Source organism: Oncorhynchus masou, unplaced genomic scaffold (assembly GCF_036934945.1).
Source record: "Oncorhynchus masou masou isolate Uvic2021 unplaced genomic scaffold, UVic_Omas_1.1 unplaced_scaffold_1175, whole genome shotgun sequence".
Taxonomy (NCBI): domain Eukaryota; kingdom Metazoa; phylum Chordata; class Actinopteri; order Salmoniformes; family Salmonidae; genus Oncorhynchus; species Oncorhynchus masou.
In genome coordinates this window covers 137,501-156,824 of record NW_027001515.1, presented here as the reverse complement: position 1 = coordinate 156,824, position 19,324 = coordinate 137,501, and the positions used below count along the sequence as shown (strand labels likewise).

Here is a 19,324-nt window from a genome sequence, read left to right as displayed (position 1 = left end):
GTGTCCCCCAGGGCTCTACACTAGGTCCTCTTTAATGTATCACTACTGGTGTCCCCCAGGGCTCTGCACTAGGTCCTCTATAATGTATCACTACTGGTGTCCCCCAGGGCTCTGCACGAGGTCCTCTATAATGTATCACTACTGGTGTCCCCCACAGCTCTGCACTAGGTCCTCTCCTGTTTTTGCTGTACACCAAGTCCCTTGGTTCTGTCAGAGGGTTTGCATTGTGGTGTAATGGCTACAGTTTACCCTCCCAGCTGTTATCATAAGTCAGACATTACATACTCTGTCAACCTTGAATTGTTTCTGTTTTTATCAAGACCTGTCTACATGATGTCACATCCTGTCTCCAGGTCTGCCGTTCGTGACGGCTCCCAACAAATTTGAGGCTCTGGCGGCCCACGATGCTCTGGTGGAGCTGAGTGGAGCGTTGAACACGGTGGCCGTCAGTATGATGAAGATCGCCAATGATATCCGCTTCCTGGGGTCCGGGCCCCGCTCTGGTCTGGGAGAACTCAGTCTGCCTGAGAACGAGCCTGGGAGCAGCATCATGCCCGGTGAGTTTCCGTAGTCTGGTGTTCACCATTGTTGTCAAGCATAACACGATATAGTTCACTGTCAAATCAAATTCGATTGGTTACATACACGTGTTTAGCAGATGTTATTGCGAGTGAAGCGAAAAGCTGGTGTTTCTAGATCCGACAATGCAGTAATATCTAACATGTAATCAAACAATTTCACAACAACTACCCAATACACACAAACCTTAGTAAAGGAATGGAATTAAGAATATATAAATATATGGATGAGCAATGTCAGAGCAGCATAGACTAAGATACAGTAGAATAGAATACAGTATGTACATATGAGATGAGTAATACATAGACTAAGATACAGTAGAAGAGAATACAGTATATACATATGAGATGAGTAATACATAGACTAAGATACAGTAGAATAGAATACAGTATATACATATGAGATGAGTAATACATAGACTAAGATACAGTAGAATAGAATACAGTATATACATATGAGATGAGTAATGCAGGATATGTAAACATTATTAAGGAGACATTATTAAAGTAGGAAAGGAATGAAAGAGATCACAGAAAGAGTGAACAGTATTTGGACATGCCATAGAACACTTGGGTTCTATTTGTCCCAGTGGTCTGGCATGAGCTGTGGAACAGAGCTACATGACCCCAGCTAACTCCCAGCTGTCTGGACAGAGCTACATGACCCCACCTAACTCCCAGCTGTTATAACAGAGCTACATGACCCCACCTAACTCCCAGCTGTTATAACAGAGCTACATGACCCCACCTAACTCCCAGCTGTTATAACAGAGCTACATGACCCCACCTAACTCCCAGCTGTTATAGCAGAGCTACATGACCCCACCTAACTCCCAGCTGTTATAACAGAGCTACATGACCCCACCTAACTCCCAGCTGTTATAGCAGAGCTACATGACCCCACCTAACTCCCAGCTGTTATAACAGAGCTACATGACCCCACCTAACTCCCAGCTGTTATAACAGAGCTACATGACCCCACCTAACTCCCAGCTGTTATAGCAGAGCTACATGACCCCACCTAACTCCCAGCTGTTATAACAGAGCTACATGACCCCACCTAACTCCCAGTTGTTATAACAGAGCTACATGACCCCACCTAACTCCCAGCTGTTATAACAGAGCTACATGACCCCACCTAACTCCCAGCTGTTATAGCAGAGCTACATGACCCCACCTAACTCCCAGCTGTTATAACAGAGCTACATGACCCCACCTAACTCCCAGCTGTTATAACAGAGCTACATGACCCCACCTAACTCCCAGCTGTCTGAACAGAGCTACATGACCCCACCTAACTCCCAGCTGTTATAACAGAGCTACATGACCCCACCTAACTCCCAGCTGTTATAACAGAGCTACATGACCCCACCTAACTCCCAGCTGTTATGAGCTACATGACCCCACCTAACTCCCAGCTGTTATAGCAGAGCTACATGACCCCACCTAACTCCCAGCTGTTATAACAGAGCTACATGACCCCACCTAACTCCCAGCTGTTATAGCAGAGCTACATGACCCCACCTAACTCCCAGCTGTTATAACAGAGCTACATGACCCCACCTAACTCCCAGCTGTTATAACAGAGCTACATGACCCCACCTAACTCCCAGCTGTTATAACAGAGCTACATGACCCCACCTAACTCCCAGCTGTTATAACAGAGCTACATGACCCCACCTAACTCCCAGCTGTTATAACAGAGCTACATGACCCCACCTAACTCCCAGCTGTTATAACAGAGCTACATGACCCCACCTAACTCCCAGCTGTTATAACAGAGCTACATGACCCCACCTAACTCCCAGCTGTTATAACAGAGCTACATGACCCCACCTAACTCCCAGCTGTTATAACAGAGCTACATGACCCCACCTAACTCCCAGCTGTTATAACAGAGCTACATGATCCCACCTAACTCCCAGCTGTTATAACAGAGCTACATGACCCCACCTAACTCCCAGCTGTTATAACAGAGCTACATGACCCCACCTAACTCCCAGCTGTTATAACAGAGCTACACTCCCAGCTGTTATAACAGAGCTACATGACCCCACCTAACTCCCAGCTGTTATAACAGAGCTACATGACCCCACCTAACTCCCAGCTGTTATAACAGAGCTACATGACCCCACCTAACTCCCAGCTGTTATAACAGAGCTACATGACCCCACCTAACTCCCAGCTGTTATAACAGAGCTACATGACCCCACCTAACTCCCAGCTGTTATAACAGAGCTACATGACCCCACCTAACTCCCAGCTGTTATAACAGAGCTACATGACCCCACCTAACTCCCAGCTGTTATAGCAGAGCTACATGACCCCACCTAACTCCCAGCTGTTATAACAGAGCTACATGACCCCACCTAACTCCCAGCTGTTATAACAGAGCTACATGACCCCACCTAACTCCCAGCTGTTATAACAGAGCTACATGACCCCACCTAACTCCCAGCTGTTATAACAGAGCTACATGACCCCACCTAACTCCCAGCTGTTATAACAGAGCTACATGACCCCACCTAACTCCCAGCTGTCTGAACAGAGCTACATGACCCCACCTAACTCCCAGCTGTTATAACAGAGCTACATGACCCCACCTAACTCCCAGCTGTTATAGCAGAGCTACATGACCCCACCTAACTCCCAGCTGTTATAGCAGAGCTACATGACCCCACCTAACTCCCAGCTGTTATAACAGAGCTACATGACCCCACCTAACTCCCAGCTGTTATAGCAGAGCTACATGACCCCACCTAACTCCCAGCTGTTATAACAGAGCTCCATGACCTCACCTAACTCCCAGCTGTTATAGCAGAGCTACATGACCCCACCTAACTCCCAGCTGTTATAACAGACCCCACCTAACTCAGCTGTCTATAACAGAGCTATGACCCCACCTAACTCCCAGCTGTTATAACAGAGCTACATGACCCCACCTAACTCCCAGCTGTTATAGCAGAGCTACATGACCCCACCTAACTCCCAGCTGTTATAACAGAGCTACATGACCCCACCTAACTCCCAGCTGTCTGGACAGAGCTACATGACCCCACCTAACTCCCAGCTGTTATAACAGAGCTACATGACCCCACCTAACTCCCAGCTGTCTGGACAGAGCTCCATGACCCCACCTAACTCCCAGCTGTTATAACAGAGCTACATGACCCCACCTAACTCCCAGCTGTTATAGCAGAGCTACATGACCCCACCTAACTCCCAGCTGTTATAGCAGAGCTACATGACCCCACCTAACTCCCAGCTGTTATAACAGAGCTACATGACCCCACCTAACTCCCAGCTGTTATAACAGAGCTACATGACCCCACCTAACTCCCAGCTGTTATAACAGAGCTGCATGACCCCACCTAACTCCCAGCTGTTATAACAGAGCTACATGACCCCACCTAACTCCCAGCTGTTATAACAGAGCTACATGACCCCACCTAACTCCCAGCTGTTATAACAGAGCTACATGACCCCACCTACCTCCCAGCTGTTATAACAGAGCTACATGACCCCACCTAACTCCCAGCTGTTATAACAGAGCTACATGACCCCACCTAACTCCCAGCTATTATAACAGAGCTACATGACCCCACCTAACTCCCAGCTGTTATAGCAGAGCTACATGACCCCACCTAACTCCCAGCTGTTATAACAGAGCTACATGACCCCACCTAACTCCCAGCTGTTATAACAGAGCTACATGACCCCACCTAACTCCCAGCTGTCTGAACAGAGCTACATGACCCCACCTAACTCCCAGCTGTTATAACAGAGCTACATGACCCCACCTAACTCCCAGCTGTTATAACAGAGCTACATGACCCCACCTAACTCCCAGCTGTTATAACAGAGCTACATGACCCCACCTAACTCCCAGCTGTTATAGCAGAGCTACATGACCCCACCTAACTCCCAGCTGTTATAACAGAGCTGCATGACCCCACCTAATTCCCAGCTGTTATAAGAGCTACATGACCCCACCTAACTCCCAGCTGTTATAACAGAGCTACATGACCCCACCTAACTCCCAGCTGTTATAACAGAGCTACATGACCCCACCTAACTCCCAGCTGTTATAACAGAGCTACATGACCCCACCTACCTCCCAGCTGTTATAACAGAGCTACATGACCCCACCTAACTCCCAGCTGTTATAACAGAGCTACATGACCCCACCTAACTCCCAGCTGTTATAACAGAGCTACATGACCCCACCTAACTCCCAGCTGTCTGAACAGAGCTACATGACCCCACCTAACTCCCAGCTGTTATAACAGAGCTGCATGACCCCACCTAACTCCCAGCTGTTATAACAGAGCTACATGACCCCACCTAACTCCCAGCTGTTATAACAGAGCTACATGACCCCACCTAACTCCCAGCTGTTATAACAGAGCTACATGACCCCACCTACCTCCCAGCTGTTATAACAGAGCTACATGACCCCACCTAACTCCCAGCTGTTATAACAGAGCTACATGACCCCACCTAACTCCCAGCTATTATAACAGAGCTACATGACCCCACCTAACTCCCAGCTGTTATAGCAGAGCTACATGACCCCACCTAACTCCCAGCTGTTATAACAGAGCTACATGACCCCACCTAACTCCCAGCTGTTATAACAGAGCTACATGACCCCACCTAACTCCCAGCTGTCTGAACAGAGCTACATGACCCCACCTAACTCCCAGCTGTTATAACAGAGCTACATGACCCCACCTAACTCCCAGCTGTTATAACAGAGCTACATGACCCCACCTAACTCCCAGCTGTTATAGCAGAGCTACATGACCCCACCTAACTCCCAGCTGTTATAACAGAGCTGCATGACCCCACCTAATTCCCAGCTGTTATAAGAGCTACATGACCCCACCTAACTCCCAGCTGTTATAACAGAGCTACATGACCCCACCTAACTCCCAGCTGTTATAACAGAGCTACATGACCCCACCTAACTCCCAGCTGTTATAACAGAGCTACATGACCCCACCTACCTCCCAGCTGTTATAACAGAGCTACATGACCCCACCTAACTCCCAGCTGTTATAACAGAGCTACATGACCCCACCTAACTCCCAGCTGTCTGAACAGAGCTACATGACCCCACCTAACTCCCAGCTGTTATAACAGAGCTGCATGACCCCACCTAACTCCCAGCTGTTATAACAGAGCTACATGACCCCACCTAACTCCCAGCTGTTATAACAGAGCTACATGACCCCACCTAACTCCCAGCTGTTATAACAGAGCTACATGACCCCACCTACCTCCCAGCTGTTATAACAGAGCTACATGACCCCACCTAACTCCCAGCTGTTATAACAGAGCTACATGACCCCACCTAACTCCCAGCTATTATAACAGAGCTACATGACCCCACCTAACTCCCAGCTGTTATAGCAGAGCTACATGACCCCACCTAACTCCCAGCTGTCTGGACAGAGCTACATGACCCCACCTAACTCCCAGCTGTTATAACAGAGCTACATGACCCCACCTAACTCCCAGCTGTCTGGACAGAGCTCCATGACCCCACCTAACTCCCAGCTGTTATAACAGAGCTACATGACCCCACCTAACTCCCAGCTGTTATAGCAGAGCTACATGACCCCACCTAACTCCCAGCTGTTATAGCAGAGCTACATGACCCCACCTAACTCCCAGCTGTTATAACAGAGCTACATGACCCCACCTAACTCCCAGCTGTTATAACAGAGCTACATGACCCCACCTAACTCCCAGCTGTTATAACAGAGCTACATGACCCCACCTAACTCCCAGCTGTTATAACAGAGCTACATGACCCCACCTAACTCCCAGCTGTTATAACAGAGCTACATGACCCCACCTAACTCCCAGCTGTTATAACAGAGCTACATGACCCCACCTAACTCCCAGCTGTTATAACAGAGCTACATGACCCCACCTAACTCCCAGCTGTTATAACAGAGCTACATGACCCCACCTAACTCCCAGCTGTTATAACAGAGCTACATGACCCCACCTAACTCCCAGCTGTTATAACAGAGCTACATGACCCCACCTAACTCCCAGCTGTTATAGCAGAGCTACATGACCCCACCTAACTCCCAGCTGTTATAACAGAGCTACATGACCCCACCTAACTCCCAGCTGTTATAACAGAGCTACATGACCCCACCTAACTCCCAGCTGTCTGAACAGAGCTACATGACCCCACCTAACTCCCAGCTGTTATAGCAGAGCTACATGACCCCACCTAACTCCCAGCTGTTATAACAGAGCTCCATGACCTCACCTAACTCCCAGCTGTTATAGCAGAGCTACATGACCCCACCTAACTCCCAGCTGTTATAACAGAGCTCCATGACCTCACCTAACTCCCAGCTGTTATAGCAGAGCTACATGACCCCACCTAACTCCCAGCTGTTATAACAGAGCTCCATGACCTCACCTAACTCCCAGCTGTTATAGCAGAGCTACATGACCCCACCTAACTCCCAGCTGTTATAACAGAGCTACATGACCCCACCTAACTCCCAGCTGTTATAGCAGAGCTACATGACCCCACCTAACTCCCAGCTGTTATAACAGAGCTACATGACCCCACCTAACTCCCAGCTGTCTGGACAGAGCTACATGACCCCACCTAACTCCCAGCTGTTATAACAGAGCTACATGACCCCACCTAACTCCCAGCTGTCTGGACAGAGCTCCATGACCCCACCTAACTCCCAGCTGTTATAACAGAGCTACATGACCCCACCTAACTCCCAGCTGTTATAACAGAGCTACATGACCCCACCTAACTCCCAGCTGTTATAACAGAGCTACATGACCCCACCTAACTCCCAGCTGTTATAGCAGAGCTACATGACCCCACCTAACTCCCAGCTGTTATAGCAGAGCTACATGACCCCACCTAACTCCCAGCTGTTATAACAGAGCTACATGACCCCACCTAACTCCCAGCTGTTATAACAGAGCTACATGACCCCACCTAACTCCCAGCTGTTATAACAGAGCTACATGACCCCACCTAACTCCCAGCTGTTATAACAGAGCTACATGACCCCACCTAACTCCCAGCTGTTATAACAGAGCTACATGACCCCACCTAACTCCCAGCTGTTATAACAGAGCTACATGACCCCACCTAACTCCCAGCTGTTATAACAGAGCTACATGACCCCACCTAACTCCCAGCTGTTATAACAGAGCTACATGACCCCACCTAACTCCCAGCTGTTATAGCAGAGCTACATGACCCCACCTAACTCCCAGCTGTCAGAAATCATCCACGCCACATCTAGGGTGGGTCAGGTTTCAAGATGTATTTTTGTCCAGGCCTTTACTTCCTCCTCCTTGACCTCTCCTTTAGTCAGACAGCCTCTCTAGCTACCCACAACCTGTCTTTAGTCAGACAGCCCCTCTAGCTATCCACAACCTGTCTTTAGTCAGACAGCCCCTCTAGCTATCCACAACCTGTCCTTAGTCAGACAGCCTCTCTAGCTACCCACAACCTGTCTTTAGTCAGACAGCCCCTCTAGCTACCCACAACCTGTCTTTAGTCAGACAGCCCCTCTAGCTACCCACAACCTGCCTTTAGTCAGACAGCCTCTCTAGCTACCCACAACCTGTCTTTAGTCAGACAGCCTCTCTAGCTACCCACAACCTGTCCTTAGTCAGACAGCCCCTCTAGCTACCCACAACCTGCCTTTAGTCAGACAGCCCCTCTAGCTACCCACAACCTGTCCTTAGTCAGACAGTCTCTCTAGCTACCCACAACCTGTCTTTAGTCAGACAGCCCCTCTAGCTACCCACAACCTGTCTTTAGTCAGACAGCCTCTCTAGCTACCCACAACCTGCCTTTAGTCAGACAGCCTCTCTAGCTACCCACAACCTTTCTTTAGTCAGACAGCCCCTCTAGCTACCCACAACCTGTCTTTAGTCAGACAGCCTCTCTAGCTACCCACAACCTGTCTTTAGTCAGACAGCCCCTCTAGCTACCCACAACCTGTCTTTAGTCAGACAGCCCCTCTAGCTACCCACAACCTGTCTTTAGTCAGACAGCCTCTCTAGCTACCCACAACCTGTCCTTAGTCAGACAGCCCCTCTAGCTACCCACAACCTGTCTTTAGTCAGACAGCCCCTCTAGCTACCCACAACCTGTCTTTAGTCAGACAGCCTCTCTAGCTACCCACAACCTGTCTTTAGTCAGACAGCCTCTCTAGCTACCCACAACCTGTCTTTAGTCAGACAGCCTCTCTAGCTACCCACAACCTGTCCTTAGTCAGACAGCCTCTCTAGCTACCCACAACCTGTCTTTAGTCAGACAGCAGCACAATAACATGTTGACAAATACTTCTGGAGGATTTCAAAGGGTCAGGATCCTACACTGATGGACTGATTACAGAACAGTTTCCTCTGAAGGCCTTGACATGACATGAAGGGATCGTGCTGATGGACTGATTACAGAACAGTTTCCTCTGAAGGCCTTGACATTCAGGAGAGCCTTGAAAGTGGTGCTGTCCAGTGTTTACTCTCCTCTCAGAAGTCGTGTTGTTGACCTCTGTTCAGCTGTGTTGTTGTAGGATTTCAACAGGTTGTGATTGGAGCTCGTGTAACATTACAGCCCTACCTTGGACTGGGTCTAGTTTATTTGCACAAGTAGAACAGTTTGTAACAGTAAACAACAACAACAGTATGTCCGGGGGAAAAAGAGCTGAAGTGTGTCGTTGGCTGTGGGGTCTTAACCACTATGAGTTTAACCACTATGAGTTTTAACCATGGGGTCTTAACCACTATGAGTTTCACCATGGGGTCTTAACCACTATGAGTTTAACCATGGGGTCTTAACCACTATGAGTTTAACCATGGGGTCTTAACCACTATGAGTTTAACCATGGGGTCTTAACCACTATGAGTTTAACCATGGGGTCTTAACCACTATGAGTTTAACCATGGGGTCTTAACCACTATGAGTTTAACCATGGGGTCTTAACCACTATGAGTTTAACCATGGGGTCTTAACCACTATGAGTTTAACCATGGGGTCTTAACCACTATGAGTTTAACCATGGGGTCTTAACCACTATGAGTTTAACCATGGGGTCTTAACCACTATGAGTTTAACCATGGGGTCTTAACCACTATGAGTTTAACCATGGGGTCTTAACCACTATGAGTTTTAACCATGGGGTCTTAACCACTATGAGTTTTAACCATGGGGTCTTAACCACTATGAGTTTAACCATGGGGTCTTAACCACTATGAGTTTAACCATGGAGTTTTAACCACTATGAGTTTAACCATGGGGTCTTAACCACTATGAGTATAACCATGGGGTCTTAACCACTATGAGTTTAACCATGGGGTCTTAACCACTATGAGTTTAACCATGGGGTCTTAACCACTATGAGTTTAACCATGGGGTCTTAACCACTGAGTTTAACCATGGAGTTTTAACCACTATGAGTTTAACCATGGGGTCTTAACCACTATGAGTATAACCATGGGGTCTTAACCACTATGAGTATAACCATGGGGTCTTAACCACTATGAGTTTAACCATGGGGTCTTAACCACTATGAGTTTAACCATGGGGTCTTAACCACTATGAGTTTAACCATGGGGTCTTAACCACTATGAGTTTAACCATGGGGTCTTAACCACTATGAGTTTAACCATGGGGTCTTAACCACTATGAGTTTAACCATGGGGTCTTAACCACTATGAGTTTAACCATGGGGTCTTAACCACTATGAGTTTAACCATGGGGTCTTAACCACTATGAGTTTAACCATGGGGTCTTAACCACTATGAGTTTAACCATGGGGTCTTAACCACTATGAGTTTAACCATGGGGTCTTAACTACTATGAGTTTAACCATGGGGTCTTAACCACTATGAGTTTAACCATGGGGTCTTAACCACTATGAGTTTAACCATGGGGTCTTAACCACTATGAGTTTAACCATGGGGTCTTAACCACTATGAGTTTAACCATGGGGTCTTAACCACTATGAGTTTTAACCATGGGGTCTTAACCACTATGAGTTTAACCATGGGGTCTTAACCACTATGAGTTTAACCATGGGCTCTTAACCACTATGAGTTTAACCATGGGGTCTTAACCACTATGAGTTTTAACCATGGGGTCTTAACCACTATGAGTTTTAACCATGGGGTCTTAACCACTATGAGTTTTAACCATGGGGTCTTAACCACTATGAGTTTAACCATGGGGTCTTAACCACTATGAGTTTAACCATGGAGTTTTAACCACTATGAGTTTAACCATGGGGTCTTAACCACTATGAGTTTAACCACTATGAGTTTAACCATGGGGTCTTAACCACTATGAGTTTAACCATGGGGTCTTAACCACTATGAGTTTAACCATGGAGTTTTAACCACTATGAGTTTAACCATGGGGTCTTAACCACTTTGAGTTTAACCATGGGGTCTTAACCACTATGAGTTTAACCATGGAGTTTTAACCACTATGAGTTTAACCATGGGGTCTTAACCACTATGAGTTTAACCATGGGGTCTTAACCACTATGAGTTTAACCACTATGAGTTTAACCATGGGGTCTTAACCACTATGAGTTTAACCATGGAGTTTTAACCACTATGAGTTTAACCATGGGGTCTTAACCACTATGAGTTTAACCATGGGGTCTTAACCACTATGAGTTTAACCATGGGGTCTTAACCACTATGAGTTTTAACCACTATGAGTTTAACCATGGGGTCTTAACCACTATGAGTTTAACCATGGGGTCTTAACCACTATGAGTTTAACCACTATGAGTTTAACCATGGGGTCTTAACCACTATGAGTTTAACCATGGGGTCTTAACCACTATGAGTTTAACCATGGGGTCTTAACTACTATGAGTTTAACCATGGAGTTTTAACCACTATGAGTTTAACCATGGGGTTTTAACCACTATGAGTCTTAACCACTATGAGTTTAACCATGGGGTCTTAACCACTATGAGTTTAACCACTATGAGTTTAACCATGGGGTCTTAACCACTATGAGTTTAACCACTATGAGTTTAACCATGGGGTCTTAACCACTATGAGTTTAACCACTATGAGTTTAACCATGGGGTCTTAACCACTATGAGTTTAACCACTATGAGTTTAACCATGGGGTCTTAACCACAATGAGTTTTAACCATGGGGTCTTAACCACTATGAGTTTAACCATGGGGTCTTAACCACTATGAGTTTAACCATGGGGTCTTAACCACTATGAGTTTAACCACTATGAGTTTAACCATGGGGTCTTAACCACTATGAGTTTAACCATGGAGTTTTAACCACTATGAGTTTAACCATGGGGTCTTAACCACTATGAGTTTAACCATGGGGTCTTAACCACTATGAGTTTTAACCACTATGAGTTTAACCATGGGGTCTTAACCACTATGAGTTTAACCATGGGGTCTTAACCACTATGAGTTTAACCACTATGAGTTTAACCATGGGGTCTTAACCACTATGAGTTTAACCATGGGGTCTTAACCACTATGAGTTTAACCATGGGGTCTTAACCACTATGAGTTTAACCATGGGGTCTTAACCACTATGAGTTTAACCATGGAGTTTTAACCACTATGAGTTTAACCATGGGGTTTTAACCACTATGAGTCTTAACCACTATGAGTTTAACCATGGGGTCTTAACCACTATGAGTTTAACCACTATGAGTTTAACCATGGGGTCTTAACCACTATGAGTTTAACCATGGGGTCTTAACCACTATGAGTTTAACCATGGGGTCTTAACCACTATGAGTTTTAACCATGGGGTCTTAACCACTATGAGTTTAACCATGGGGTCTTAACCACTATGAGTTTAACCATGGGGTCTTAACCACTATGAGTTTAACCACTATGAGTTTAACCATGGGGTCTTAACCACTATGAGTTTAACCACTATGAGTTTAACCATGGGGTCTTAACCACTATGAGTTTAACCATGGGGTCTTAACCACTATGAGTTTAACCACTATGAGTTTAACCATGGGGTCTTAACCACTATGAGTTTAACCACTATGAGTTTAACCATGGGGTCTTAACCACAATGAGTTTTAACCATGGGGTCTTAACCACTATGAGTTTAACCATGGGGTCTTAACCACTATGAGTTTAACCATGGGGTCTTAACCACTATGAGTTTTAACCATGGGGTCTTAACCACTATGAGTTTAACCATGGGGTCTTAACCACTATGAGTTTAACCATGGGGTCTTAACCACTATGAGTTTAACCATGGGGTCTTAACCACTATGAGTTTAACCATGGGGTCTTAACCACTATGAGTTTAACCATGGGGTCTTAACCACTATGAGTTTAACCATGGGGTCTTAACCACTATGAGTTTAACCATGGGGTCTTAACCACTATGAGTTTAACCATGGGGTCTTAACCACTATGAGTTTTAACCATGGGGTCTTAACCACTATGAGTTTAACCATGGGGTCTTAACCACTATGAGTTTAACCATGGGGTCTTAACCACTATGAGTTTAACCATGGAGTTTTAACCACTATGAGTATAACCATGGGGTCTTAACCACTATGAGTTTAACCATGGGGTCTTAACCACTATGAGTTTAACCATGGGGTCTTAACCACTATGAGTTTAACCATGGGGTCTTAACCACTGAGTTTAACCATGGAGTTTTAACCACTATGAGTTTAACCATGGGGTCTTAACCACTATGAGTATAACCATGGGGTCTTAACCACTATGAGTATAACCATGGGGTCTTAACCACTATGAGTTTAACCATGGGGTCTTAACCACTATGAGTTTAACCATGGGGTCTTAACCACTATGAGTTTAACCATGGGGTCTTAACCACTATGAGTTTAACCATGGGGTCTTAACCACTATGAGTTTAACCATGGGGTCTTAACCACTATGAGTTTAACCATGGGGTCTTAACCACTATGAGTTTAACCATGGGGTCTTAACCACTATGAGTTTAACCATGGGGTCTTAACCACTATGAGTTTAACCATGGGGTCTTAACCACTATGAGTTTAACCATGGGGTCTTAACCACTATGAGTTTAACCATGGGGTCTTAACTACTATGAGTTTAACCATGGGGTCTTAACCACTATGAGTTTAACCATGGGGTCTTAACCACTATGAGTTTAACCATGGGGTCTTAACCACTATGAGTTTAACCATGGGGTCTTAACCACTATGAGTTTAACCATGGGGTCTTAACCACTATGAGTTTTAACCATGGGGTCTTAACCACTATGAGTTTAACCATGGGGTCTTAACCACTATGAGTTTAACCATGGGGTCTTAACCACTATGAGTTTAACCATGGGGTCTTAACCACTATGAGTTTAACCATGGGGTCTTAACCACTATGAGTTTTAACCATGGGGTCTTAACCACTATGAGTTTTAACCATGGGGTCTTAACCACTATGAGTTTTAACCATGGGGTCTTAACCACTATGAGTTTAACCATGGGGTCTTAACCACTATGAGTTTAACCATGGAGTTTTAACCACTATGAGTTTAACCATGGGGTCTTAACCACTATGAGTTTAACCACTATGAGTTTAACCATGGGGTCTTAACCACTATGAGTTTAACCATGGGGTCTTAACCACTATGAGTTTAACCATGGAGTTTTAACCACTATGAGTTTAACCATGGGGTCTTAACCACTATGAGTTTAACCACTATGAGTTTAACCATGGGGTCTTAACCACTATGAGTTTAACCATGGGGTCTTAACCACTATGAGTTTAACCATGGAGTTTTAACCACTATGAGTTTAACCATGGGGTCTTAACCACTTTGAGTTTAACCATGGGGTCTTAACCACTATGAGTTTAACCATGGAGTTTTAACCACTATGAGTTTAACCATGGGGTCTTAACCACTATGAGTTTAACCATGGGGTCTTAACCACTATGAGTTTAACCACTATGAGTTTAACCATGGGGTCTTAACCACTATGAGTTTAACCATGGAGTTTTAACCACTATGAGTTTAACCATGGGGTCTTATCCACTATGAGTTTAACCATGGGGTCTTAACCACTATGAGTTTAACCATGGGGTCTTAACCACTATGAGTTTTAACCACTATGAGTTTAACCATGGGGTCTTAACCACTATGAGTTTAACCATGGGGTCTTAACCACTATGAGTTTAACCACTATGAGTTTAACCATGGGGTCTTAACCACTATGAGTTTAACCATGGGGTCTTAACCACTATGAGTTTAACCATGGGGTCTTAACTACTATGAGTTTAACCATGGAGTTTTAACCACTATGAGTTTAACCATGGGGTTTTAACCACTATGAGTCTTAACCACTATGAGTTTAACCATGGGGTCTTAACCACTATGAGTTTAACCATGGGGTCTTAACCACTATGAGTTTAACCATGGAGTTTTAACCACTATGAGTATAACCATGGGGTCTTAACCACTATGAGTTTAACCATGGGGTCTTAACCACTATGAGTTTAACCATGGGGTCTTAACCACTATGAGTTTAACCATGGGGTCTTAACCACTGAGTTTAACCATGGAGTTTTAACCACTATGAGTTTAACCATGGGGTCTTAACCACTATGAGTATAACCATGGGGTCTTAACCACTATGAGTATAACCATGGGGTCTTAACCACTATGAGTTTAACCATGGGGTCTTAACCACTATGAGTTTAACCATGGGGTCTTAACCACTATGAGTTTAACCATGGGGTCTTAACCACTATGAGTTTAACCATGGGGTCTTAACCACTATGAGTTTAACCATGGGGTCTTAACCACTATGAGTTTAACCATGGGGTCTTAACCACTATGAGTTTAACCATGGGGTCTTAACCACTATGAGTTTAACCATGGGGTCTTAACCACTATGAGTTTAACCATGGGGTCTTAACCACTATGAGTTTAACCATGGGGTCTTAACCACTATGAGTTTAACCATGGGGTCTTAACTACTATGAGTTTAACCATGGGGTCTTAACCACTATGAGTTTAACCATGGGGTCTTAACCACTATGAGTTTAACCATGGGGTCTTAACCACTATGAGTTTAACCATGGGGTCTTAACCACTATGAGTTTAACCATGGGGTCTTAACCACTATGAGTTTTAACCATGGGGTCTTAACCACTATGAGTTTAACCATGGGGTCTTAACCACTATGAGTTTAACCATGGGGTCTTAACCACTATGAGTTTAACCATGGGGTCTTAACCACTATGAGTTTTAACCATGGGGTCTTAACCACTATGAGTTTTAACCATGGGGTCTTAACCACTATGAGTTTTAACCATGGGGTCTTAACCACTATGAGTTTAACCATGGGGTCTTAACCACTATGAGTTTAACCATGGAGTTTTAACCACTATGAGTTTAACCATGGGGTCTTAACCACTATGAGTTTAACCACTATGAGTTTAACCATGGGGTCTTAACCACTATGAGTTTAACCATGGGGTCTTAACCACTATGAGTTTAACCATGGAGTTTTAACCACTATGAGTTTAACCATGGGGTCTTAACCACTATGAGTTTAACCACTATGAGTTTAACCATGGGGTCTTAACCACTATGAGTTTAACCATGGGGTCTTAACCACTATGAGTTTAACCATGGAGTTTTAACCACTATGAGTTTAACCATGGGGTCTTAACCACTTTGAGTTTAACCATGGGGTCTTAACCACTATGAGTTTAACCATGGAGTTTTAACCACTATGAGTTTAACCATGGGGTCTTAACCACTATGAGTTTAACCATGGGGTCTTAACCACTATGAGTTTAACCACTATGAGTTTAACCATGGGGTCTTAACCACTATGAGTTTAACCATGGAGTTTTAACCACTATGAGTTTAACCATGGGGTCTTATCCACTATGAGTTTAACCATGGGGTCTTAACCACTATGAGTTTAACCATGGGGTCTTAACCACTATGAGTTTTAACCACTATGAGTTTAACCATGGGGTCTTAACCACTATGAGTTTAACCATGGGGTCTTAACCACTATGAGTTTAACCACTATGAGTTTAACCATGGGGTCTTAACCACTATGAGTTTAACCATGGGGTCTTAACCACTATGAGTTTAACCATGGGGTCTTAACTACTATGAGTTTAACCATGGAGTTTTAACCACTATGAGTTTAACCATGGGGTTTTAACCACTATGAGTCTTAACCACTATGAGTTTAACCATGGGGTCTTAACCACTATGAGTTTAACCACTATGAGTTTAACCATGGGGTCTTAACCACTATGAGTTTAACCACTATGAGTTTAACCATGGGGTCTTAACCACTATGAGTTTAACCACTATGAGTTTAACCATGGGGTCTTAACCACTATGAGTTTAACCACTATGAGTTTAACCATGGGGTCTTAACCACAATGAGTTTTAACCATGGGGTCTTAACCACTATGAGTTTAACCATGGGGTCTTAACCACTATGAGTTTAACCATGGGGTCTTAACCACTATGAGTTTAACCACTATGAGTTTAACCATGGGGTCTTAACCACTATGAGTTTAACCATGGAGTTTTAACCACTATGAGTTTAACCATGGGGTCTTAACCACTATGAGTTTAACCATGGGGTCTTAACCACTATGAGTTTAACCATGGAGTTTTAACCACTATGAGTTTAACCATGGGGTCTTAACCACTATGAGTTTAACCATGGGGTCTTAACCACTATGAGTTTAACCACTATGAGTTTAACCATGGGGTCTTAACCACTATGAGTTTAACCATGGGGTCTTAACCACTATGAGTTTAACCATGGGGTCTTAACCACTATGAGTTTAACCATGGGGTCTTAACCACTATGAGTTTAACCATGGAGTTTTAACCACTATGAGTTTAACCATGGGGTTTTAACCACTATGAGTCTTAACCACTATGAGTTTAACCATGGGGTCTTAACCACTATGAGTTTAACCACTATGAGTTTAACCATGGGGTCTTAACCACTATGAGTTTAACCACTATGAGTTTAACCATGGAGTCTTAACCACTATGAGTTTAACCATGGGGTCTTAACCACTATGAGTTTAACCACTATGAGTTTAACCATGGGGTCTTAACCACAATGAGTTTTAACCATGGGGTCTTAACCACTATGAGTTTAACCATGGGGTCTTAACCACTATAAGTTTAACCATGGGGTCTTAACCACTATGAGTTTTAACCATGGGGTCTTAACCACTATGAGTTTAACCATGGGGTCTTAACCACTATGAGTTTAACCATGGGGTCTTAACCACTATGAGTTTAACCACTATGAGTTTAACCATGGGGTCTTAACCACTATGAGTTTAACCATGGGGTCTTAACCACTATGAGTTTAACCACTATGAGTTTAACCATGGGGTCTTAACCACTATGAGTTTAACCACTATGAGTTTAACCATGGGGTCTTAACCACAATGAGTTTTAACCATAGGGTCTTAACCACTATGAGTTTAACCATGGGGTCTTAACCACTATGAGTTTAACCATGGGGTCTTAACCACTATGAGTTTTAACCATGGGGTCTTAACCACTATGAGTTTAACCATGGGGTCTTAACCACTATGAGTTTTAACCACTATGAGTTTAACCACTATGAGTTTAACCATGGGGTCTTAACTACTATGAGTTTAACCATGGGGTCTTAACCACTATGAGTTTAACCATGGGGTCTTAACTACTATGAGTTTAACCATGGGGTCTTAACCACTATGAGTTTAACCATGGGGTCTTAACCACTATGAGTTTTAACCATGGGGTCTTAACCATTATGAGTTTTAACCATGGGGTCTTAACCACTATGAGTTTAACCATGGGGTTTTAACCACTATGAGTTTAACCTTGGGATCTTAACCACTATGAGTTTAACCACTATGAGTTTAACCATGGGGTCTTAACCACTATGAGTTTTAACCACTATGAGTTTTAACCACTGAGTTTTAACCACTGAGTTTTAACCACTGAGTTTTAACCACTGAGTTTTAACCACTGAGTTTTAACCACTATGAGTTTTAACCACTATGAGTTTTAACCACTATGAGTTTTAACCACTATGAGTTTTAACCACTATGAATTTTAACCACTATGAGTTTTAACCACTATGAGTTTAACCATGGAGTTTTAACTAATATGGGTTTGACCCACGGGGTTTTAACCAATATATGTGTTTTAACCAATATGTATTTTAACTAATATGTGTTTTAACTAATATGGGTTTGACCCACAGGGTTTTAACTAATATGGTTTTGACCCACGGGGTTTTAACCAATATATGTGTTTTAACCAATATGTATTTTAACTAATATGTGTTTTAACTAATATGGGTTGACCCACAGGGTTTTAACTAATATGGGTTTGACTCACAGGGTTTTAACCAATATGTGTTTTAACCAATATGTATTTTAACTAATATGTGTTTTAACTAATATGGGTTGACCCACAGGGTTTTAACTAATATGTGTTTTAACTAATATGGGTTGACCCACAGGGTTCTAACTAATATGTGTTTTAACTAATATGGGTTTGACCCACAGGGTTTTAACTAATATGGGTTTGACCCACAGGGTTTTAACTGTGTGTATGTATATCTTCCAGGGAAAGTTAACCCCACCCAGTGTGAGGCCATGACCATGGTAGCAGCCCAGGTTATGGGAAACAACGTGGCTGTGACCATCGGAGGCAGCAACGGA

At 44.0% G+C, this 19,324-nt stretch overlaps 1 protein-coding gene across 2 annotated transcripts in view; it reads left to right on the top strand.

The window, feature by feature from the left end:
* The window catches only part of LOC135529520 (fumarate hydratase, mitochondrial-like), a 60,466-nt gene that overhangs the window by 29,307 nt on the left and 11,835 nt on the right, over positions 1-19,324 (top strand). For both annotated transcript variants that reach the window (XM_064958207.1, XM_064958208.1), the window contains exons 7-8: positions 354-557; positions 19,230-19,324. The exon at positions 19,230-19,324 is cut by the window's right edge and continues 33 nt beyond it. In XM_064958207.1, coding sequence (XP_064814279.1) covers positions 354-557; positions 19,230-19,324 — 299 coding nt within the window. The remainder of the gene's footprint in view (positions 1-353; positions 558-19,229) is intronic.